The sequence below is a fragment of the Folsomia candida genome, unplaced genomic scaffold, assembly GCF_002217175.1.
Source record: "Folsomia candida strain VU population unplaced genomic scaffold, ASM221717v1 Fcan01_Sc003, whole genome shotgun sequence".
Taxonomy (NCBI): Eukaryota; Metazoa; Arthropoda; class Collembola; order Entomobryomorpha; family Isotomidae; genus Folsomia; species Folsomia candida.
The window spans coordinates 13,598,583-13,621,484 of record NW_019091195.1 but is presented as its reverse complement, the minus strand read 5'-3'; the positions used below and the strand labels follow the sequence as shown (position 1 = coordinate 13,621,484).

Below are 22,902 nucleotides of genomic sequence, written 5' to 3'. Positions count from 1 at the left end.
TTATGAGAATTAAAATATTAAGATAAGTTGACAATTAAAATAAGTTTTTCGGTTATTATGTAAGTTCATAGCCACTGTGAAATGGCTTGATTTATAACGGTATCGAATTTATTAAAGAATTCTCTCAAACAACAAATCCAAGAAATTGATGTATTAATTGAAAATGGAATTCAGCCATGGTGGTGAAATGCTGACTGAACAACCCGTTTCCTGTCAACCTTGCAGCTTACTTCAGCTTCTTCTTTGGGCGGATGTTATTGGTGTGACCACACTTCTTCTTGCGACAGTTCGTCGCTCTCTGGTGGAGACGAGCATAACACTTTCGACAGATCATCTTGTCACAGTTGTATTTTTGGGCCAAGATGCGCAAGGTGGGCTCAATGACACCTCCTCGAAGACGAAGGACAAGGTGAAGAGTCGACTCTGTAACCCAGCAAAAATATGCGTAATTTAAGTCAAATGTAGATGTACACGTTTTACTGCTATATATTTCTCTCAAAGCATTGCACTCACCCTTTTGAATGTTGTAATCAGAAAGTGTCCTACCATCTTCCAATTGTTTACCGGCAAAGATCAGTCGCTGCTGGTCTGGAGGAATCCCTGCAAATGACACCAAAAAATTTTAGCTTTCAGACAACGAAAATAAAACCCACCCATTTACTCTCAATCAACATTGCATAATTAATACGTAAGACAGTAAGTGGGAAATAATCTGAACGAAGATTGCGAGAACAAGGCTGCAATTCGCAACTTGCGAAAACAAAAGTTACAAAAAATGTCAAACAAACGTACCTTCTTTGTCCTGGATTTTTGCCTTGACATTTTCAATTGTATCACTGGGTTCGACCTCAAGGGTGATGGTCTTGCCCGTGAGGGTCTTGACGAAAATCTGCATATTCTTGCCGTGTGACCAACCAGTTTAATTTTTCAGTGAATCCGGTGGATCCCTTCCCTTGAAAGACTATTTGAGAATATGAGATGAAATGTGCAAGTCCAACGAAACGTGGTTGATGGTGAGAGTTACTGTGGATAGGTGGCTTCCAGTCGACTCTCAATCTCGTTATGCCCCATTCCTAACCCGCCAACCAGGCAACAAAAAGTATTGCACGTGTGGCGTGTTGATAATCTCTATGACGTGTGGCAATAAACTATTCTTTGTTTTTTCGTATTTTGTTAAGAATTTTTTAAAGAATTTGACAAGTTTCATCATAGTTCAATAGTTGGGATAAGGTGTGAAGTGATTGCTTACTGAACTGGAATCTTTGTGTAAGTTTCAATCCTCTGGTGTCTGGATTCTAGAGTTGCTATTAAAATTCATTTTATCTTTATTTATCCGCAGTATAATGTTGAATCCAGCTTACATAGCGGAAGCATTGGGCAAGGAGCAGAACATAAAGTCGAACGATGCAGTTGACGATGAAACACGACACGTGCCCAAACATTTTGGTGAAGAAGAACGTATCAACCCAAAATTAAAGCAGTGGTGAATTTGTCATTTTGCATTTACTTATAAAATCGAAAAATTCAGCAATCGCTCGTAATAATTAATTAGTGGTATTTTGTATTCATTTACAATAGCTATGAAGTTCGGACCCAACTGAAACCATTTTATTCTGGGGGAAAAATTTCTGTAAGGGAAATATAAAGCAAAAACCATGTGCTTCTTTTAGTTTTATTTTGTCTAATATTTCTCACACAGATAACTGATGACGACGAGTTTGTTTGTCAACATGGACCTGTTGTGAAAGTCATTCGTAAAGGCAATGTTGGAATAAAGACGGAGCAAGGTGACGACGAAGATTTTAAGAGTAATTTCAAAACATCGTTTGTGATTACAAAGACAATTGAAGCAGAGCTGGATGATATTTTATCGTTCGACACATGTCTAGTGTCAAAAGTGGTTATTACTGCACATAAATCAAATCTCCTTCGTATATGGTGTCTAATTTCTGGACAGTTGTTGAAAACCATCAAATCCCTTCATAACATGCCAATTGGATACATTGAAATTTGCAAAGCACAGTCCCTCAAGAACATTAAGGGTGTTTTGTCATCGAACGAGCTTGACGCCATAGAGGGGGCACGAATTCAGTTATGTTGGATATCGATATCTGGCGCTGCTGTGAAACTTTGGCAGCTTGGAGGAAATCAAATGTCTAAATTAATCAGGGTGGAAAATATCACAGCACTTGGATATGCTAGATGGGAGAACACTACCTTGTACACAGCAGAGAGAAATATCTACGTAATGGGAATTCAGCCAGAGACAAAACAATTTGGTGTCTTGAAAACTTTAGAAGGGCACTACTCCCAAGTGACTGGAATTGAGTTCACAACAGACAATTTAATGTTGAGGTGAGTAGATAAATAATACAATCTATAATCTCTATTATTAAAGTTGTATTGGTACGTTTTACATTTTATGTTTTGACCTTGCAGTGGAGGTCGTGATAAAGTCCTCATAATATGGGACATGGCAAATAACTTTAACAAACTCAAGACAATTCCATTTTCAAACACTATTGAAGGAATTTACTTGTCGCAATCCACCGATCTCTTTCTTGGTATCAACCCTTCTAGTATTTATCACTTTGATGTGAAGGATCAGAGAGTTTCTAAGCAGCCAGTGCTGACATTAAATGAAAATGAAACCATCACGGGATTCCATTCCTTACTACATTCTGAAGCTTTAAAAGTAAATAGCTGTTTCATTACTTCCCATACGGGAACAATATACGAGGTCATCAAAACGAAGCTAGAAGATAAAAAGAAGGCGACTTTAGAGATTATTCACCAGGTACAGGAAATTATGCAAATATTTATTATGAACGCTTTAACTACTCAGTCAGCGTAAGGAATGATGGAGAATCAAATATTTCTTACCAGTATGTTGGAGACCTGGACGAGATACTGTGTGCCGTTTTATGGACGGATGGTCAAGTTGCAGTAGCCACCAATACAAGCGTTATAAAAGTGTACGATCTGACGACTGGGAGTTGCAAATTTTTACGTGGCCACAAGGACATTGTTCTATCTTTGAGTTGTCAAAAGGAATGGATGGTTTCTTCCTCTAAGGTAAAATTTTAAAACATTTTAGAGGTTACCAAAATTTGCATGACGTATTGAGTTTAATACCTTTTGGTTTCACGTTAACACAGGATAACCAAATTATATTTTGGAAGTCTACCTCCTTAGAGCCACAAGCAATCTTAAGTGGACATTTGGCGTCTGTCACGGCTGTGTGTTTTAGTTCAATCGACCTAACAGCTTTTTCAGTATCTGAAGACCGTTTCCTTAAAGTTTGGGATCAGCAGAGGCTACTGCGAGGTGTGGTAGCACATGACAAAGAAATCAATTCCGTGCACTGCAGTCCCAATGGATCGCTGGTTGGTTATGTTTTATTTACATTATTTATCATCATTCAATGGTGGAAAGACGTGAAAAGTTACAATTTTTTCTCTGCAAAGGTCGCTACTGCATCTCGTGATAAAACTGCAAAAATATGGGATGCTGAATCCCTTCAACTAATTGCCACCTTCAAAGGACACAAAAAAGGTGTTTGGGACGCAAAGTTTTCATCTTGGGATCAGTTAGTAGTAACGGCGTCTGCTGATACAACAATTAAAATATGGAGTCTTACCACATATGAGTGCATGCAGGTATAATTAACTTTATGACTTGACTCATCAGCGAGGTCAATAAATCCCTAAAATTAATTAAGGTATGTTATTTGGAATGAAATTTAAAACCTATCTTGTTTCAGACATTACAAGGCCATCTGAGTTCCGTCTTGCAAGTCAAATTTATTAACTTGGGTAAAATAATATTCTATCACAAATTTGAAATGCAATCTACGTGTTATTAATATGTGCATCTAGGTTATATGAACTTTATCTTACGCAGGGCTTCAAATATTGTCTGTAAGTAGTGATGGAAGTTTGAAATCTTGGGACCTGAAAACGTCCTCCTGTGTACTCACTGAAGAATGTGGCAATGACAAAATTTGGACCATGGATGCATCTCAAGATGGACATACTGTTGTCACTGGTTCGGCAGACTCTGTCCTATCTTTGTGGCATGATAATACAGAAGAAAAAGTGACACAGGCAGCCGAGAAGAAAAAGAAGGGGATTGAGGATGAGCAAAAACTTAATAATTTGCTTCACGCTCGAGAATGGACAAGAGCATTTGAAATGGCTTTACAACTAGACAGACCGTTTGTTTTGTTAAAAGTTATCAGGGGTATGAATTTTCAAATGTTTCGTGCACCATATATTGTAGAATTATTTTTACAATGATTGTTTATATCCTTTTTGATTGCAGAAGTTGCGGATATTAATCAGTTTCGCCCTGTTATTGAAAAACTTGAAGATGATCAGTTATTGAATTTAATTAATTATTTGACTAAATGGAACACTAATACAAAAACATCCACAGAAGCTCAAACGCTACTTCATATCGTCATTCGTAGTTTTCCTGAAGAACATCTTGCAAGATTTATACAACCCATGCAAATCCTCCCGTACACTGAAAAACATCATGAACGAATTTATAGAATGATCAAACAAATGTCATTTCTGGAATTTCTTTCCAATAGGAACGATGAGGCACCTATTCACAGTTCTTAATTACAGAATTTTGAAGTATGTTATTCAACGATAGAGCATAATAAAATTAATGTTTAATCTTTCATGGCATGACACTTTTGAGAATAAATCGTACATCTTTTTGACAATTTAAATTTTATTTCAACTTTTCAGACTGTACATAAAATACAGTTTATATCGAAAAAGTAAGAATTATTGAAAAAAGGAATTGCTGTAGTAGTTTACAGTAAAATTATTTAGTTTAGCTTCGTTAGATTCAATCAAACGCAATTTGGAAGCAAGGTGGTTCTTTATTTGTTACACCATATTTTTATTCCGAGAGGCTTCATTTAAAATCAGTTTTTGACTTGAGAAAAAACTCTAGTGTGACTCTCCTTTATTTCCAGCGACACGTTTAAAGTCGGTCATATTGGTTGTCGAAACTGGCGTTCCATAAATTGTAAGTGATTCAATCTCAGTTGTCTCGTCTCCTGATAAGTTGTCCATCACAAAGATTTGTAAGTTGCTCACATTTTGAAATTTCTAGGGGTAGAAATACAACATTTTCAAAATTAGTTCTCAATCACACTAATCACATAAATAGTGGAGCATTGGTATAAAACGATTATAACAACAGTACTGTATAATTTATTATTATGACACAGAAATGAGCTATAGTTGATACCACTTAGTATGTCCATTTATCCATTATTTGCTACCAAGATATTTCCCCTTTATTAGCCTTGATTTTCTCTAATCAACTATGCTTCATATTATGATTAAATTAACTAATTGACTAAATATCTGTTTGTACTAACCGATAATCGTTTTATGTCAATGATGATACCAATTGCAAGCAATAATGATGAGCTTTAAATAAATACCACAAATCGCAATTCAACAGTACTTTCACCAGAGAGGTCCTCTTCTTTCAAGCTACAGAAGCGAACAAACTCAAATCAAATTAAGAATTCTTTAAGCCAAGACATAATGTTTGCGTACATAATTTCTTGAACAGGTGTCATCGAGGACGCGGAATCGAAATCCAAAGTCTTCGGTTGATTAGTGAACAATTTCAAAGTTTTTGGGCCAGTTTCAACTGGTGCTTTGATCTTCAAAGACTGCAGCTAAAAAATCAATAAACATGTCACTAAAAACTCCTCAGAGGTTATTATTAAGCACAATGAACAACATGACTGCTGACGAGACTGGTGAATTTACCTTAACATTCTGGTTGAACCCGTAAACTAAAATCAGTTGCTCGTCACAATCAGAAACTAGTTTGCTTTTCTTCTCAATAAATGAGCGGAAAGGGGTAGCGTCCGACTCGTTCAGACATTCACACCCCTTCATGTCGATGTACGGGAATATATCGCCAATTCCTCCAGGTCCTGAACCATGAGGATCCATTGACTCTGGCTGACCGTAATGCTTCCTGATTTTCTCCTCCAACTCTGTTGCATTCGCCCCCTTGGCAAGCATCATAAATGACGAAATCAATTTCTCCATAATAGAAATTTTTTTGTGAAATAGATTAGTAACTCACTCGAACCGAATCTAGCTTTTGCTGATGCCTATAAAATATAAACGTAGGCATCGCAGAAATTCCTTGTGCCATAGCTGTTTCTCGACACCGGTCGACATCAACCTTTTTTATAGAAACAGCAAACAAATAAAAACAAAATTAACAAAAAACATTAAACTAGTAATAAATTAAAGATAAATAAATATGGAAAAATTTATACCCCAAGGAAGAGAGCTTCAGGAAACTTATGGGAGAGTTGGATGAAGACAGGGTGCATGGCTTTGCACGGCCCACACCAAGTAGCATTGTAGTCGACAACGACCAACTTGTTCCCTAAAACATAACAATAAAAAATAAATTTTGTATCATGTTGTTGGGTCATTGATTCATTTCCGAAATGAGCCAATGTTCATTCATGTTTGCTCAACTTGAATGAATTATTGTTCGTACACTTATTCTTACACGATAACTGAATAAATAGATAACGGACTACTAATTACTATTGAATATTGACAACGGATTTTACCTGCAGAGGCCAATAAGGTGGAAAATTCCTCGTCGTCAGAAACATCCTTGTGGTTGGACATTGTGGTCAAGTCAGACAAATGATGCGACGCTTACGTCTCGAACTCTTAGAATTGTTGAATAAATCTGGAATTCTTTAAAAACGGAAACGGCTGACGGAATGAGCTGTCGGAGAATGAAATTCACTTTTTTCTGCTGTTTTATTTTTTGACGGGGATTATGAACCCGCAAGCTTTGAACTTTTCGGGGTATATCGAAACTGCCGACCGAAATAAAATCATAAACACGGCCGGATTTCCGAGCTCTTTTTCGGATTATTTTCGTTCCAATTCCAATTTTAGAACTGCATGGTGTACAAACAAACCGGGGAGTACATGTGCCGCTCACAAACATGTAATTTGGAAGCTGTTGCAGAATCTTCTGGACTTTTCTCGGTGTTTCTAGTGGATTTGAAGTTTTAAAATGTTCTTCTGTCCGTGCATGCAATCTAATTAGTGACCAGTTTGCTGGCTGAGTTGCTGCTGGAACTGCAGTCGTAGGGAGGAAAGCGGTGTGGTAAGCAATTATTAATTCAGATGATATTTGTAAATTTCACTCACCAGCAAAAAAAATCAAAATTAGGATTAAATTCATTTGTTTGCTAAATAAAATTTGTAATATTTAAGATATTTCGCCCAAAATTAAGGATTCTGCACACAAGCATGAAGGTTAGTTCCAAATTTAACGCCTTTAAATGATTAATCTGTCCGTAAGTAAAGATATATTTTAGATGGAAGTAAAGACGTTATAAATAATTCATCGTTTTGAACCATTAGGACGAGAAATCTGGAACAATGGTTGAAGAAATAATTAAAATTAAAGAAGAAGCCAACGAATTTTTCAAGTCAGGGGATCATGAGCAAGCGATTAAGCTATGCAATTCGGTAAGATTATCAAAGACTCAAATTCAATATACAGCGAACATTCATTTTGCATGAATGTTCACCGATTGCAGGCTCTCGGGAAATGTAAGGATGACAATTTGACTTGTGTCTTGCACAAAAACGCTGCAGCAAGTCACCTAAAATTGAAAGAATTCGATGAGGCTATTAAGCATTGTGATCTGGGTATGCAGGGTTCAATGAGTTATGAAAACGATTTTAGGGATATTTTTGTTCACTTGGTTTGTCATTTGTGTATAAATTAGCATTGGAGTTAAAACCTCAAGATGCAAAAGCCCTGTATCGTCGAGCTTGTGCTTTGGAAGCTCTGGAGAGATATGAAGAGGCGTATAGAGATGCTCAAAGGGTAATTAATATATAAACTTCCATTTCAGTTCCATTAAGAAAATCTAAAATATTTTTCTTAAATCCAATAGGCTCTTGTTTCATCTCCTCCAGACGCAGCTACGTTTAAACCTTTACTGTCCAAACTGCTACCCATCGTAGAACAGCGACGACAACAATCATCTCAAACGAGAGACAAAGCTATTCGAATGATTCGTCGAGCGTTTGGAGAGGAACCAAACTTGAGCGATGAAGACATTGAAACTGCGCTGAATAACATAATCGTGTTGGCTAGAGAAAGGGCTGGGGTTGAAGCATTGCTAGAAGTGGGGTTATTAAGAAAAATTAAAAGTCTCTTGGAAATCAAACGCCCATCCAAGAAAGAATTAAAATGGAAAATTTTGGCTGTGCGATCCTTGTCACAACTTGTACAATTTGACATGAAAACGGTGGGTTTGCCTTTTCAACTAACTACTATCACTAGTAGCAGACTAAGTATTCAATTTTCCATATTATTTAGTGCCTGCATTTGGGAAAAGAGCTTGGCGTTCCATTTGTCATGAATTTGCAAGACATTACATACGGCTTCAGCGGTGATGCGGTTTTGGCGGAAGAAGCACTTTCTGCAGTTCAATACTTGTGGCAGTCGATTCTTAACAGTCTTTCTGGAAGTAAAAAAGGAGAAAAGCCTGACCCTGAATGCCTAAAGATCAACAAGTCAATAATTGACTCGCTTCTCACTACGATGACAATGTCTCTAAATAGTAGATCGATCACAGGCGAAGCTAGAGACATGATACTCCAGATTTTTACAAAAAATATTGGTATAAAGATTTACATATTTTTGTATGTATGGACGAAATTGTGTATTATTGTTGGTAATACAATGTTATTTTGTAGATTATGTAAATCTTAACTGGGCAGATAAATTTGTTGAGATTCATGGTTTACAAAAACTTGCGGACATTGGTGCTGAAGTTCCAGAACTTAAAATTGAATCTGCCATGACTATTACCCCAAACACGAGAGGTCTTTTATCTGTCCTCATGACAAGAATCTATAATAACATGTATTACGATAAGGCAAGGGAAACATATGTTGCTGAAATTGATGATTTCTTAAAGTAAGTTTTAATCTTAATCAAAGTATTATGTTTGTGTATACTCCTATCTGGACGTGCATCAGGTAATGTATGTATTGCTTCCTTAATTACAGAGAACTCCTGATATCTCCAGATATGGATTCCAAAGTCCGCGTAATTGCACTAATAACCGTGCTTTTAAATGGACCTGTTGATGTTGGTAATACGTTTATTGGGCGCCAAGGGGTTATTCAGATGACTTTGGTGATGGCAAATTCAGAGACCTATCTGGAGCAGGTACGCGCGAACATTATGCAACGTTATTAAAATGTGACCCACCCAACAATAATTCGTCGTTGCAGTACTCGAAATATACATAAAATTATGTTCCTATCTTTGCAGCGTGTGGCTACTGAAGCTATTGTCGCTGCGGCCTCTAAAAAGGACAAAGCGAAGAGCATTATTAATGATGGAATAAATATTTTAAAGGTGAGAAATTTTAGACAAAACTCATGCACACAAATGCATAACAAACCAATTTGTACAAGAATAATACTGTTAATATTGCAATGTAAAACTCTAAATTCTAAACAGTAACTCTAATCTTTAAATCAAATTTAATCAAATTTGTGCACCAATCTCTACAATCTCATCCCATTTGACCTGAATTGCTTTCTCTTTATCATCATATTACACATATTCCATGACCTCAATGTTTGTCTGCTGCTTTGAAAAAAAGCATACGTTATTTATTTGCCATGCTTGAAATAAATGAAATAATAATTTATTGATTTGTTGATTATACAGCGGTTATACCAATCGAAGAATGACGAGATAAAAGTGCGTGCGTTGGTTGGATTGTGTAAGCTGGGCAGCTCCAGCGGCACTGATGCTTCATGGAGACCTTTTCAAGATGGTAGTACAATACAATGTTTATCTATTATTAAATGTCTTTATTATCAAGTTATGATTCTCCAATGCTATCGATACAATTAATATGTAGCTACATTAACTGCTCATAAATTTATAGCTTTTATGTGAATAATTCTTACGTAGGGTCAACTCTAAAATTGGCTGAAGCTTGTCGGCGATTCTTGCTGAATCCTGCTAAAGACGTTTCTGTCCAAAGATGGGCCGTCGAAGGATTATCGTATTTGACTCTAGATGGAGAAGTTAAAGAAAAGTTGATTGAGGTACTTAAGAAAAATTATTACTTACCAAACAACAAACCTGTATAAATCGATTCGTGTATAAATATTACAGGACTTACCGGCGCTAAAAACAATGTTGGAAATTTCTAGTCATGTATGCTAATATGTCAAAACTATTTATTTATAAGACTGAAAATAGGCAGAATTTAAGCCAGAACTTATTCATATCTGGTTCTTTTCATTAACTCAAGGCCGAGAAATTATCAGAAATTGTCTACCCAATTATTATGACGCTTGTGAATTTATGCAATGCGTACGATAAAAAAGAAATTGATCCAGAAATGCTGGAATTGGCAAAGTTTGGTAAGTTTATTTTTTTGTATTTTTTATAATCCCATAAAATGAGAGTCAACTACTGAAAATTAGTTTGAGTAACAATTAACAATGTTTGGATAAACTATGATACACGAAATAAATAATGTGTGTAATAGGGCATATTGTTTTATCGTACAGCCAAGCACCATGTCCCAGAAGAACACGAGTTTGATGATCCAGATTTCGTGGTTAATAGAGTCGAAGTATGTATATATTTTTTTTTTGACTATTTAACTTTGTAAGATTTAACTTTGATATAAGATGAAAATGTTTTTTTCTAATAGGTGCTGGCTAAGATTGGAGTTACAAATTGTTTGGTGAACTTAGCAAAGGCCACCGAATCTGCTAGCGTGTTGGAGCTAATTTCTAGAATTCTAAACGCTATTTGTGAAAGAAAAGAGCTAAGAGGCATGGTTGTAGCTCATGGTGGGGCCCGAGAATTAATTAGAATATTTGAGAAATCAAATCCACAAGGTATGTATAGTTAGTTAAAAATGTGCCAAATTGCTTGCTACTATAAATTAAACCATTTATTTTTATCATGTTTGTACCAGGTAAATCTAATTCTGCTCAAGCTTTAGCTCGAATCGGAGTTACCACTGCTCCTTCAATTGCCTTTCCTGGCCAAAGGACATATGAAGGTATACAAATTGTATTCTGTGTTTTAGTTTTAAAACTTTACATTACTCGCTGAAGGAGAGAATTAGATTTTTAGCCAAACCGACGGCAAAAAAAAGAAATAGAACTTGTTTGAAGTTTGAAGTTTGTAATCTTTGTCCCCACTCTATTGCATGCCATGCTCTTATCTATTGTCCAATTCGTTACTCTATGTATCTACTTCATATTTCGCAGCCGTGAAGCCATTGCTCTATCTTCTTGACATGGAAAGAAGTGGACTCGAAAATTTTGAAGCTCTCTTGGCACTTTGTAATATCGCAGGTATAATTTTTTTCCGCTAATACAGCGGTTATATATATGTACATATACGTATATTGTATACATTTGTTTAGGAGAGTCAGAGTCTTGTCGACGAAGAATTTTTGATGAGAAAGGATTCATGATGATTGAACACTACGCGTATGAAAAACATACAAAGCTACGTATGGCTGCAGTTCAATGCATGTGCAATTTAGCATTGTCCGAGGAATGTGTAAAGGTATAGCGGCGATACTTAGGATTAGTCCTATTCATTTAAAGGGTCTGATGATATGTAATGAATAGGTATGCAGTAAAAGCTGTATTTTTTATGACAGGCTTATGAAGGTGAAAACGAACGTGTCAAGTTTATGGTATTATTATGCGCCCCGTCAGACGATCTTGGAATGGAGGACACGGATGAAATTGATACTATGAAAGCAGCTGCATCTGTACTGGCCATATTAACTTCACAAAGTCGTAAAGTATGTGGGAGAGTGTTATCGGATGTCAAAGATCCGTTTAGCATATTGATGTGGCTCGTTGCAAATCCAATGCTTGAGTTCCAACTAAGAGGAGTGACAATCGTGCTCAACATAATTAAGCAAGACAAGGATCTTGCCGAGAGGATTGTGGGTTCTCCGTTGTTTGAGGTACATAATAATTTTTATGTGTATTTTTATTAATTATCAATGTAAACTTCTGGTCAAATTCTAATTTGCCTTTAACTTCTGTTTGCATACCAGTTAATCATGGTTTTATCTCGACAAGGAGATATTGAGCCTCCCAAAGAGTTGAGCAAGGAAGATGTCAAGAACAAAGCAGATATTAAACAGCGATGCAATGAAGCTCTTCGAAAAGCTGAAGACTATGGCCTTATAAAAAAATCTTAATCCAGAAATTATGTACTCTGTTTATTATGATATTTACTTCGTTCAACCTTTAGCAATGTAATCTTTCTTTAGTCACAATTAATCATATGCAATGCAGGTAGTTTATTTAATTTACATTTGTATTTGAACATTTTTTGAGTTTTTGCTTTTTGTCTGTGTAACAAGTGTGATTTACTATTTGACTAACAGTATTGACATATGGAAAATATAGGTATTTATGATTATGACAATAATTACTTGCCATCTGCTATGAAAGTAATTCAAGACATATTGTTCATTAGGTTAAGGTGGTAAAGTAACTTTTAATCCTGGAGTCCTCTCCATTTCCTTGCGTATCGCTTTGACAGCGAATTTGTTACCAGCCCATGCTCTGGGAAAAAATTAAAAATTTATACATTTAACATACATGCTGCATATATTGGTTGGTGTCCTTATTATACCGTCTTGCAATTCCATTATTCACATCCCACAGTAATAAGCTTTGAGCCGTTGCGGAATTTTCGCCATTAAGAACCAAACCAAAACCACCGTTCATAACCTCTCCCCTGGAATAATTTAAATAATAATTATAATGTTTCCCCCTTCAGCTCTCCATATATTAGTTACCATCCGACTCCTCCACCATTGTGAATTGCCACCCACGTTGCTCCTATTAAATATCCATATTGTTATTCCTGATAAAAAACTTGTCCTGTGTGTACAAAACTTGAAGATACGACGACTATATAATCTATATGATAGTTTACCCCTAATCCCATCCCCAATGAAATTTTGGACAGCCATATCAGCAGTAAACTTGGACCCGTCCGTTACATTTGACGTCTCACGGAAAGGACTGTCGGCTCCAGATACGTCATGATGATCTCGACTCAGAACCACTGGCCCCTGAATCATTGCATCATATGTATAAAACTCTGCAATCATAATTAACAACTTGATATTGGTAAGACCTTCAATTCTCCCGATTTAATAAGTCTAGAATTTAACAAAAAGTAATTAAATTATGCGACTTATAGTTCAATATATAAGGCGTTCGTGTTATTACGCAAATTGAATAATTTACTCGTTAAATCTCGTCGCCAGCTTACTTCGTCCTGCGCAATCATTATAGAGAATTCGGGCCTGCGACCCTACTACCAAGTTATGCCTTCCAGCTTCCTGGACCCATTTAAGATTTTCTTGGTACTGCACGTTCACGTCAGGATCCAGTTCTTTATCTGATTGGAAAAAATTATGATACTGACAATTTTAATGACTCCGATTGGTTCTAAACTAGCTGTGCTTGTTTGAACTATTTAAAACTTGTATGACCTTGAAGAAGTTCTAGAAAAACATCAGCGGCCGCCTGGTCAGTTTTTTCCAAATCTTCTGGCAAGCCCGAACAGCATACCTGTCAAAAACAGAATTGCTATCATGCATTATTTTGCTAGCATGCATATCCATTGTCACAGCTCTTCCTGATTAGAGTGTGACCATGTAAAAGTAATACCCAACGAAAAGGACCAAATCCTAAAGAAAATATGTCCCTGTAAGAAAAATATAGCTTATTTGTATTATTGAGCTTTGGTGTACTTCTAAATAACGCATACCCCATGATATCCTCCACGTAAGACGGGTAAATGAATCTTGAAGTATCGTCCGGATGTTCGACTGGTGCTCCTGTTATTAAATATTATTTACAAGTTATTATTGCTGGTGAAGGTAAAAGTATTTTTTAGAAAATTGGTTTTATGCGTCTCCTTCTTACCAGCTCTCTTCGCTTCTGCAAAATTGCATAGGTTCCAACCATGCAATAAAATCATTAAGACTTAATTATAATTTATTTACATATGCATACGTTTGACTCATGCCACTTATGCAAATCAAAACCTTTTCAATTCTCATGTATTTTGTATGAAATAAATTGTTATCCTATTAAACTTTTAATCTAGTTTACCTAAGAGGAAAGCATTCCCATAATCCCAAAACTTCATGCCCGTTTTCTCCACCAGCGTGTTGATTGCTACAATCTGACGTCTAAGACTCAATTGAACATAATACTTGAACTTTGGTGGGTCCGAAACCATTAACTAATTGTAAAATTAATGGTTAAACGAAAGTTGAACTCAAGCTGGACAATCACAATGGACAATAAAGCAAACCTTTTGAGACTCATCATAAGTAAGCGAGACTGGGTAATAGCCACCTATTGACGCAAAAAAATGCCAGTTATTGGGTACGATGTGATTATAATGTAATTACAACTATGCTTTATTGTAAGAACCATTGTATGGGTCATGCAGGGATGTTTGATCACTGAAATTAAATTAATTACTACATTAACTTTGAATATTACCAGTAATAAATGCGAATATTCTAACCTTCCCAAATCCACTAATTTCTGCTGAGTTTTTTCATATTCCTGTGCCAGCCGTTCCCAAAGGTCTACAATATTTCCGTGATAGCCAATGCTCGTAACTTCGCCATTTATTTTCGCTTCTTTGATTCGCTCAATCAGCGAGTCCAAGTCCTTGGCTACTTCCTGTAGCCACCCTTGTTCATGACGCTTCTTCAAGGCAGCCAAACTGACCTGGTAAAGATTTTAAAATTAAAATTAAAATTAAAATGCACAAATGTAAAAAAATAGACATCATTCAGAAAATAAAGTTAAAATTTTACTTCCGCAATTACACCCACGCATCCCGCTATTACTGCAGCCTTTGCTTGTGCACCAGACATGCCTATTTGAAATAATAAAGTCATTTTATAATTGATCTATTACTGAAAATTAAACGCATTATTAATAAATTATGATTGCCTCCTAATCCTGACGTAACGTAAACTTTTCCTTTAAGCGAACTTGAATTCAAGTACTTTCTCCCAGCATTCAAAAGTGTAATCTATCTCAAAATAAGTAAAAAAAATTATAACGATCCAGTCAGATTGATCAGTATTTGCCATCTCACTCACCGTAGTTCCATGCACAATTCCTTGAGGGCCGATGTAGCAATATGACCCTACAAAGACATCATATATATGATAAACAATATGCACTACTTAATAAATAATTTGCATATGATGAATATGCAATACCAGCAGTCATTTGTCCGTACATGGTGACCTGTTAATAAAATACAATTTTAATTTATTAATAACTAAACTATACGTTTTATTGGGCAATCAATACCCCCATTGAAAAATATTTGTCGTAATCTCCTGGGTTTGAATAGTTGGGGACCATCATCCCATTAGTGATTACCACTCGTGGTCCACCAGGTCTTGCAGGGAACAACCTGAAGATAGAAGGTAAATAATACGAAATTCATTCTACTACTAAATTTGTTGACTATATACAAAAATAAATTAGTTGTAGTACCCCATAGGATGGCCAGAATACATGACCAGAACTTGGGTCTCGTCCATCTCACAAAGATATTTCATAACCAGCCAAAACTATACAGATATCGGCATATTCTAATTCTTTTAAGCACCTTAATTATTTAATAGCAACAAGCAATTAAAAAGCCTACCTGCGCCCAGTTGGACAGCGTCTGTCCATTTCCTCCATACGTGACCAATTCTTGTGGAAATTGTGCCTTCACAGTAAGAACAGATATGACTATCGTCAATGAACTACTGCTTAACAGGTAACTAATTATAAGGCATTACCACAGCTGCATCCAAATTGTTTGAAATCATTAGCATTATTGCTCTCGCTTCTAGTGTTTTTGCTGGATAGTCTTCAATTGGGTATGCTTTAATCGAAAATTGTGGCGTGAACCGGTACATGTAGCTGAAATTTTTATACAAATGGCCCAAATAGTTATTTGATGCAGACCTGAGATTCTTATGGACAAGAAAAATTTAAAAAAAAGTACTAACATGTGTCCATAATTTTGCAACTCTTCTTTGAATTCGGCTCGTAAGAGTTCATGATATTTGATTGGGAAATAGCGCAAGGCGTTGTTGATGGCGATTTCATGTTCGTTGGGTGTGAGTGGGACTTTTCGGACGGGGGCGTGAGGTACGTTGGGATTACGGGTTCCTGGCGGTGGTAACGGTTCAAGTGGAATCCCCTTGGATAACTGGTCCAGGAATTTTGGTGACATTTTGCCAAAAAATAAGTAAATTGTCTGCGCGCAAAATTATCAACAATCTCACTGAAGGAATGGCTAAATGACACTGATGGCAAAAGTGTCATTTCTCATATTACAGTCGTCTCCATATTCGTATATTAAACGAAGCAGTTAATTGCATGATAACCTCTGCACGAAAGTTAATATTTATGTTATTATGTCGTAATAACATTTATTTGAGATATAACCACCTTAAGCCTCGTGCTATTTATGTGCTTATTTATTTACTTGGTCACCAGACATCGATATAGTTAATGATTACAATATTAATAGTATATAAGACCTCTTTATATATTAATGTTAGTATTTCACCACTTTTGGGTAGTACAGAGTGCTTGAAGATCTTTCCTCCAGTAAATCTTCAACGTAGTCATTTCTAGCATACATGGGCAATGCAAGCTTGTTGAATTTCAGGAAAGCCAAAAATTTAAGCTCTACTTCTTGTTTCAAGCCAGAACTATCCCATATATTACGGATAATGTTGGGATCCACTTGAATCTTTAAATTAAAATCAGTCAGTCAATTAATTGGTAAATCAGAGTTAATTAATTTACGACGACAATCGTAAAATGTGCATCAAACAAACCGATTCAGGGTTATCCAAGTTTGCCACATAGTCACGAATAAAGTCGGCAATCTTGTGACCATCTTCAATATCCTTTAATGGACATATCGTTAAATTGTTTATTTCATGAGAAATATTTTGAGCAATAAAATTGCAATTAAATATTTTTACTTGAGTCCGATACAGCTCTTGAAGCTCCAAGAGAAACGTCTCCCATTGATCAACGCAAAATGCTCCAAACCAGGGTTGACAAAAATGGTCATACAAATCCTTGGTTTCGCCCTTTTCTAGTCTTTCCATCATTTTGTTTAGCAACACTTCGTGCTGCCCATACAATCCCGTGAAATTTGAGGCAGAAAATGGCTGTGAAATAATTTATATTCAATGATTGGTACTTATTGTTATACTACAGTTGACAGTAAGCTCCCAAAGCTGTACTGTTATCATTATCTGTAAGTTACTCTTTTTGACATGCATTCAATTCCTACAATCCGGGATTGGTCATCCAGCTGAACCTTGAAGTACTTTTGGTGTGGGTCCTCTTTCGGGTCTACAGATCCAGTAACAATTTCTGTGGTGCATTCACAGGTTTCCTCACATTTTCCATTTGAATCTAGCCATCGGGTGTGATGGGGAGCACCAGGAGATCTCATTACCATGTAATGCCAGCCCCCAAGTAGTTCAATTGCTCGAACAAATGGTCGTTTAAATTTGAAAACTTCTAAAGTTTGTATTTCGGCAACCCCACCTCCTTCGGATCCAACTCTGCTAATAAGGAACTCTGCAAGCTGGTAATCCAACCAACAACAAGAATCATGCATATAAATATTGTATATAACTTCGAATTAGTTTCTAAATTTTCATTCAATATTTGAATCTACATATGTACCTTGTGTCCAACTTCCTCAGATTGGTAATACATGTGGTCATGATGGCTTGCGAGTAAAATTCGTTTGTAGGTCGTAGCTGGACCAGCCGCATAAATATTTGGATCATTTGTCTTGAAATTTTCATCAATGATTATTCCGTCTTGGAAAAGAATATATGATTCCGCTAAAGCTACATATATTCAGGGAATTAAATAACTCTTTCACCATTTTTATGGTATGACATGAAAGATTCTGATTTATATCTAATAGCACACCGGAAACAAGATCATCGTTAACCCTTCTGTGTCGGAAACAGAAGAACGCAAATGTCGAAAATGAGATTTTGGACTCTTTCTCGGTAGGTGAAGAAAAGTAGGACCGTTTCACTAAGCCGGAAATGGGACAAGTTTCCCAGTCGCTAAATTCATAATTTTGTACCCAGTAGACTCCAAGCCTTTTTAGTTCTTGTTCCATGGGTATTCGCACCTGTGACGTTATTAGTGTTTATGAATAAGAATATGGCAATTTTTGGTGCACCTTATGCCCGAGTTGTGCTTATATTGCTCACAGTGTTGGTCATGTTGTATCCTGCCTTGGCTTCCCATTCCACCTCAAAATTGGGTGTGTCAATAATCACAATTCGGTTGGCCGTTACACCCGCTAGAAGAAGGGATTTTATGCACGCAAAACATCTCAGCCCAGCTCCAAATATCAAAATTTTCTCTAATAAAAAACAGTAAACGAGTCGTTAAGCACTGTTATCTCATTTGAGATAAATGACAAATCGACATACTTCTCTTCATAAACGGAATGTAGTTTTTGATAAATTTAAGAGCAATCTCTCCTTCAACTTCGGTGTTCACCGTAAACACGTTTTTAGGTTTTGGTGTTTCTTTTCTATGTGAAATAAATAGATAAAAAATTTCGATGAATCTATCCGCTTTTTGGCCCGAGTCAGGCTATGGAAGTTCCATAATGGAACCGTCTGTCCAGTCTGCGATAACTCTGGTTTAACTCATAAATATGAAGTAAATTCTAAGATTTTTTATGCTAGATGGATAGAACCGAGTGATTTTTGAAATTATTTGAAAAAACTGAAATTTTTGATTATCGGAAAATTTTTGAATAGTGGTAATCTACTGGCAAAAATTTATAAGTGGACTCTGACCCAGGCCAAATCAACACTACACACTGTGGGTTTTTAAATAGGAATAGGAAACACTGAACATATTGGTTCTTACTTGAATACGAGATTAGTTTCTCCTTGCATTTTGTGGCGTTGTGATTTCTTTTTGAAGGCGAGAAAGTTTGGGTCGTCGATTTCAGGCTCGGGACAATCAATCCTTTGAAACTGACGACCAGGTGCCAGAACCAAGATGTCATAAGGAACGATTCTGTCATTGTTGACCACAATGTACTTTCTCTCCCTGTTACATCCCAATAAACAGACTTTGATTTTTTCCAGTTTTGGGGGTTACATGTATGGGGTATTAATGAATATACGTATGAGGAATTATTACCTATTAATTCGTGTCACGGTGCCAATAACAATGTTTGCCCAGTGCGACATGCCGAGTCGTTGTACCCATTCGGAAATGTTTCTGAACGAAGTGCTTGTTCCTCCCTTGTTCAACGTAAATAATTCATCACGGGATACATTTGGTGGGAGTTGTCCTGTTCAGAAGTTTGATTACTGCATTATTTTACTAATCCCATAAAGTCATTGTCCCAACCTGGCAATCCGAATTGATCTATTATCGTCAGTCGTTTGTACGCCCTGTAACTCGAGCAAATCAGTTTCTCGATACAGGACAAAGTAGTTTCTGATGCGCCCACAAAAACAATCCTAGAATTCAAATTAATTTTCTGGTCGTATGAAAATTTCTTCCCGAAATAAATGACGGCAAATGGGTCCTGATAATCTGTGGCGTATGGAGGTGGCAGACGTTCCAAGTCGTAAGAATCAGTGCTAAGATTTAAGAAATTGTAGTGAATCCGTTTTCGTGGCAGGACTGGTATCCAGCTATCCATATTATTCAGCAAAGATTGATGGGCTGTTGTCTGAATTAATCCCAACATTTATGCAATTATTATATAATATTAGGCACTTTGCAGGGCTACGTTTTTCAAATCTCTGTAACTCTCATCCTCAGTATCTCCTGAGGAGGGGAGCTTGCGAGGTTGATAATAACAGATCTTGATGCCCTTTGGATATGTGATAGGGTCTCATGAGTGTACTAAAACCCTGAAGTGGTTTGACTCCATGGCCACATTTGCGCCCGCCACACCCACTCAAAAATGCCCAAAAAACGCTTCCACTCCAGTTTTCACTCACTCAAATCCACGTCAAAAATCCAATTTTACTCGGATTTTGAAATTTCTTTCATCATTACACTCCCAGATAGTTGCTTTCTTCAATCCAATATCAAACCCAATTTTTTCGAAATTTTTAGTATTTTTAAAATTTGAAATTCTGAATGAGGATTGTTGTAGTAATCAACAACTCAAATTACGCCTGCGAAATAATCATCAGCAAAATTGAGTTTGATATGGAATTGAAGAAAGCAACTATCTGGGAGCGTAATGGTGAAAGAAATTTCAAAATCCGAGTAAAATTGGATTTCTGGCGTGGATTTGAGTGAGTGAAAACTGGAGTGAAAGCGTTTTTTGGGCATTTTTGAGTGGGTGTGGCGGGCGCAAATGTGGCCATGGAGTCAAACCACTTCAGGGTTTTAGTACACTCATAGGACCCTATCACATATCCAAAGGGCATCGAGATCTGTTATTATCAAACTCGCAAGCTCCCCTCCTGAGTTTAGTTCTTGAAATTATTCTGAAGTGTCGTCTGAATAGTTATCATATTGCAAAATATATTGAGAGTTACGGAAATTTTAAAAGCGTAGTCTTGAAAATTGCCTAATGCATTACACGAGTGTACAAATAGAACTTTGCATTGTGTCGCTACCTCATTCGAACAAAACTGAGGATATATCTTCTGGAAGAAGCAAGTTTTGCTCATGATTCTCATCACCTCTTTGATGAAAGTTCGTGCAAAGGGTTGGAAGATTGGGTACATTATTAAATGGTGCATGTAGGCGTGGTCCATGGGGGAATGCATCACGTAATACGTGTGCTTGTTTAGCTGGTAATTGATGTCATAAGTTTGGGGTTCCATATCACTGCTACGAAAATAAAAATCGGCACTTATTTTGGAGTTCTTAATTACAACCATAATGTCCAATTTATTGATTGATACCTCGCAATTGCAAGTCCAACGATGGGAGTGTTTGCATGATTCACCACTTCCACCACGAAGGCATTGTATTCCTTGCAACAAACTGCTTTCTTAAAATCGTTTAGAATTTGAACTTTCTGTTTCAATGTTTCTAAAAGTCGAATCACTGATTGAATGTCGGTCACTCTGGCACGCCGAACTTTCAATTTGTTGGTGAAATAGGCCTTGTGTGCAACAAAGAGTTCGTTGGGATAACTGCAGTCAATTCTGGGTACCACTCTCTACATCGTAAGAGCACATACAAAACATGTAAAATTTAGACAATATGTATCAATATGTACACGTTTCAGAACATTTAATGAAGAAATTAAAATATAAAATTCCCAACCACGAAATGTTCCAACCAAGCTGGCTCCTTTGCGCCTTGAGGAATGGTAATAATCAGATATTCACGGTTAGGAAAGAATCGAAAAATCTCGCGAAACAATTCAGTAGATCTGATAAAAATCATTTACGACGTTCTCATTATTTGGGAAGAATTTTAACGTGTTATGTGTTTACCGTAATGTGAATTTTTTCTCAACGTTGAAAATCTTGATGGCAAGAGCATTTGGAAGACCGTAGTATTTGGGAACTTTAGGTTTTACGTAACGCTCAAAAGGATACAATTTCTCATCTGGCAGCAGCAACGTAAGAAATTTCAATAAGTTCCCCTTCGTCAGAATGTCTGCATCTTCAATAGCACAGAGTTCAGCCGGAGAAAGATAAAATTTTACAGCTTCAAATGTGAGCCCTTCCTGTTTCATGTACGAGTACACTTCCCAAACTTTTTTCATCAGTTCAATTTTTTCCTCGAATGAGAATGACCTTTAAAAGTTACAGATTTGTTTATACGATAACTTCTCATTACAAATGACTGCTAGAGAATGATGGCGGACCTATCAGGGCCTGTTCTTCCAAGGTAAATGGTGTCATCCGACCACCTCCGTTGGAATTCCGACTTGTGTTGAAAGAAGGCAATGGTATGGCTGGTCTGGAGGAGTGGCCCCATTAGCCCAGGAGCCATGGAAGCTGCATAGCTTTTGCCCCCACCTCCTCCTTGATGATGACTGTGACTTTGCCACAGTCGTGACTTGCCCGTCTTTTTCTCATGGGTCACCCCCGAAGAAACCTTTTTAGCTTTATGTGGCTCATCCTCAATGACTGACACCATTGTCTGGTCGGAAATCTCAGTGCGTTCTGTGAGGTCAGTTTCCACACCTTCGTCGCCATCCTCGTACGATTTCTGCTCTTCGTCCCCACCCTCCCCAGGATCCTCGACAATCTGATTTTCAGCATTTGGCATTAATGGACTTGTTTTTTGAGCGTCTTGTGGAGATGAAGATTCCGTCTTCGTCCCTGAATTAGTTTCACTGGAACTATTTCTATACGAGCAATTTTATAAAATGGTAAAAACATAAATAATTATTTAAACATAAATAATGTGAATATTTTTATAGGGTGGAAATAATGAGTTAGATTTTCTGCTTACGGTGTTTCAGATGGCGAGTCGTCGTCATTCTCCGACTCGTCACTTCCGGCCAGATCTTTTGGCTCCGCAATAAACTCAACGTCTTCCTCGTGTTCCTCTTCTTGCTCATCATCAACCTCAACATCCACCATGAATTCATCAAGAAAGTCCAACAAATTTAATGCTTGAGGATCAAATTTTTCGTCTCTCGTAGGACGTTTCCCTCCTTTCCTCAGAGTGTCTTCTCTGAGGACGTCGACGCTGGGTCGATTGTAGTCCTCGGATGATTTTT

The 22,902-nt window shown here is 36.8% G+C and overlaps 6 protein-coding genes across 7 annotated transcripts; 2 read left to right on the top strand and 4 right to left on the bottom strand.

The window, feature by feature from the left end:
* Positions 1-55: 55 nt before the first annotated feature.
* Positions 56-993, bottom strand: LOC110845536 (ubiquitin-60S ribosomal protein L40). Its single transcript, XM_022091973.2, has 3 exons — positions 793-993; positions 514-600; positions 56-423 (listed from the first exon to the last, which is right to left on the bottom strand). The coding sequence occupies exons 1-3, from the start codon at positions 893-895 to the stop codon at positions 227-229; spliced, it is 387 nt and encodes a 128-aa protein (XP_021947665.1). The 5' UTR covers positions 896-993; the 3' UTR covers positions 56-226.
* A 99-nt stretch (positions 994-1,092) lies between these two features.
* Positions 1,093-4,735, top strand: LOC110847654 (transducin beta-like protein 3). Its single transcript, XM_022094634.2, has 11 exons — positions 1,093-1,266; positions 1,340-1,483; positions 1,579-1,630; positions 1,700-2,355; positions 2,440-2,797; positions 2,887-3,075; positions 3,159-3,386; positions 3,468-3,659; positions 3,764-3,815; positions 3,904-4,242; positions 4,324-4,735. The coding sequence occupies exons 2-11, from the start codon at positions 1,344-1,346 to the stop codon at positions 4,626-4,628; spliced, it is 2,511 nt and encodes an 836-aa protein (XP_021950326.1). The 5' UTR covers positions 1,093-1,266; positions 1,340-1,343; the 3' UTR covers positions 4,629-4,735.
* On the bottom strand, positions 4,724-6,895 carry LOC110847657 (thioredoxin-like protein 1). The gene is made up of 7 exons (XM_022094636.2): positions 6,638-6,895; positions 6,332-6,444; positions 6,133-6,234; positions 5,808-6,056; positions 5,589-5,713; positions 5,471-5,522; positions 4,724-5,129 (listed from the first exon to the last, which is right to left on the bottom strand). Exons 1-7 carry the CDS (start codon positions 6,696-6,698, stop codon positions 4,968-4,970), a joined length of 864 nt encoding a protein of 287 aa, XP_021950328.1. The 5' UTR covers positions 6,699-6,895; the 3' UTR covers positions 4,724-4,967.
* A 155-nt stretch (positions 6,896-7,050) lies between these two features.
* LOC110847653 (protein unc-45 homolog B) lies at positions 7,051-12,721 on the top strand. 2 transcript variants are annotated; one of them, XM_022094633.2, is made up of 21 exons: positions 7,051-7,191; positions 7,302-7,343; positions 7,452-7,559; positions 7,631-7,742; positions 7,823-7,923; positions 7,994-8,350; positions 8,422-8,725; positions 8,802-9,024; positions 9,117-9,279; positions 9,385-9,471; positions 9,790-9,898; positions 10,039-10,175; positions 10,246-10,287; positions 10,385-10,496; positions 10,647-10,711; positions 10,793-10,982; positions 11,063-11,149; positions 11,361-11,447; positions 11,519-11,664; positions 11,762-12,076; positions 12,170-12,721. In XM_022094633.2, exons 2-21 carry the CDS (start codon positions 7,338-7,340, stop codon positions 12,314-12,316), a joined length of 2,898 nt encoding a protein of 965 aa, XP_021950325.1. In that variant the 5' UTR covers positions 7,051-7,191; positions 7,302-7,337; the 3' UTR covers positions 12,317-12,721. The 2 variants fall into 2 exon arrangements, with proteins under 2 accessions (XP_021950325.1, XP_035705650.1); XM_035849757.1 differs by having other exon boundaries at positions 7,302-7,384.
* LOC110847656 (urocanate hydratase) lies at positions 12,313-16,404 on the bottom strand. The gene is made up of 23 exons (XM_022094635.2): positions 16,178-16,404; positions 15,965-16,088; positions 15,826-15,891; positions 15,672-15,748; positions 15,483-15,588; positions 15,389-15,416; positions 15,266-15,312; positions 15,114-15,195; positions 14,975-15,036; positions 14,677-14,885; positions 14,580-14,611; positions 14,458-14,501; positions 14,253-14,385; positions 14,064-14,078; positions 13,906-13,975; positions 13,806-13,842; positions 13,628-13,706; positions 13,380-13,533; positions 13,267-13,291; positions 13,063-13,201; positions 12,923-12,965; positions 12,757-12,861; positions 12,313-12,686 (listed from the first exon to the last, which is right to left on the bottom strand). Exons 1-23 carry the CDS (start codon positions 16,402-16,404, stop codon positions 12,599-12,601), a joined length of 1,992 nt encoding a protein of 663 aa, XP_021950327.1. The 3' UTR covers positions 12,313-12,598.
* Positions 16,399-19,135, bottom strand: LOC118434839 (cilia- and flagella-associated protein 61-like). Its single transcript, XM_035849219.1, has 9 exons — positions 19,107-19,135; positions 18,659-18,762; positions 18,434-18,588; positions 18,141-18,351; positions 17,886-18,055; positions 17,458-17,784; positions 17,168-17,359; positions 17,018-17,089; positions 16,399-16,929 (listed from the first exon to the last, which is right to left on the bottom strand). The coding sequence occupies exons 1-9, from the start codon at positions 19,133-19,135 to the stop codon at positions 16,732-16,734; spliced, it is 1,458 nt and encodes a 485-aa protein (XP_035705112.1). The 3' UTR covers positions 16,399-16,731.
* Between the last annotated feature and the right edge of the window lie 3,767 nt (positions 19,136-22,902).

Excerpts from the sequence above, each read along its gene's own strand:
- LOC110845536 (XM_022091973.2), bottom strand. The coding sequence starts at position 895 with ATGCAGATTTTCGTCAAGACCCTCACGGGCAAGACCATCACCCTTGAG. Across the intron at positions 601-792 it reads AAAAATCCAGGACAAAGAAG|GGATTCCTCCAGACCAGCAG; the intron begins GTACGTTTGTTT and ends TGTCATTTGCAG. Across the intron at positions 424-513 it reads TGATTACAACATTCAAAAGG|AGTCGACTCTTCACCTTGTC; the intron begins GTGAGTGCAATG and ends GCTGGGTTACAG.
- LOC110847654 (XM_022094634.2), top strand. The coding sequence starts at position 1,344 with ATGTTGAATCCAGCTTACATAGCGGAAGCATTGGGCAAGGAGCAGAAC. Across the intron at positions 3,660-3,763 it reads CCACATATGAGTGCATGCAG|ACATTACAAGGCCATCTGAG; the intron begins GTATAATTAACT and ends ATCTTGTTTCAG. Across the intron at positions 4,243-4,323 it reads TTTGTTAAAAGTTATCAGGG|AAGTTGCGGATATTAATCAG; the intron begins GTATGAATTTTC and ends TTTTGATTGCAG.
- LOC110847657 (XM_022094636.2), bottom strand. The coding sequence starts at position 6,698 with ATGTCCAACCACAAGGATGTTTCTGACGACGAGGAATTTTCCACCTTA. Across the intron at positions 6,235-6,331 it reads CTGAAGCTCTCTTCCTTGGG|GTTGATGTCGACCGGTGTCG; the intron begins GTATAAATTTTT and ends TCTATAAAAAAG. Across the intron at positions 5,714-5,807 it reads GGTTCAACCAGAATGTTAAG|CTGCAGTCTTTGAAGATCAA; the intron begins GTAAATTCACCA and ends TTGATTTTTTAG.
- LOC110847653 (XM_035849757.1), top strand. Across the intron at positions 10,497-10,646 it reads GCTGGAATTGGCAAAGTTTG|CCAAGCACCATGTCCCAGAA; the intron begins GTAAGTTTATTT and ends TTTATCGTACAG. Across the intron at positions 11,665-11,761 it reads TGTCCGAGGAATGTGTAAAG|GCTTATGAAGGTGAAAACGA; the intron begins GTATAGCGGCGA and ends TTTTTATGACAG.
- LOC110847656 (XM_022094635.2), bottom strand. The coding sequence starts at position 16,404 with ATGTCACCAAAATTCCTGGACCAGTTATCCAAGGGGATTCCACTTGAA. Across the intron at positions 14,502-14,579 it reads CCTGCATGACCCATACAATG|GTGGCTATTACCCAGTCTCG; the intron begins GTTCTTACAATA and ends TTGCGTCAATAG. Across the intron at positions 12,966-13,062 it reads CATTGGGGATGGGATTAGGG|GAGCAACGTGGGTGGCAATT; the intron begins GTAAACTATCAT and ends GATATTTAATAG.
- LOC118434839 (XM_035849219.1), bottom strand. The coding sequence starts at position 19,135 with ATGCAAGGAGAAACTAATCTCGTATTCAA. Across the intron at positions 18,763-19,106 it reads GAAACTAATCTCGTATTCAA|AAAAGAAACACCAAAACCTA; the intron begins GTAAGAACCAAT and ends TATTTCACATAG. Across the intron at positions 17,360-17,457 it reads TTGAATGCATGTCAAAAAGA|CCATTTTCTGCCTCAAATTT; the intron begins GTAACTTACAGA and ends ATTATTTCACAG.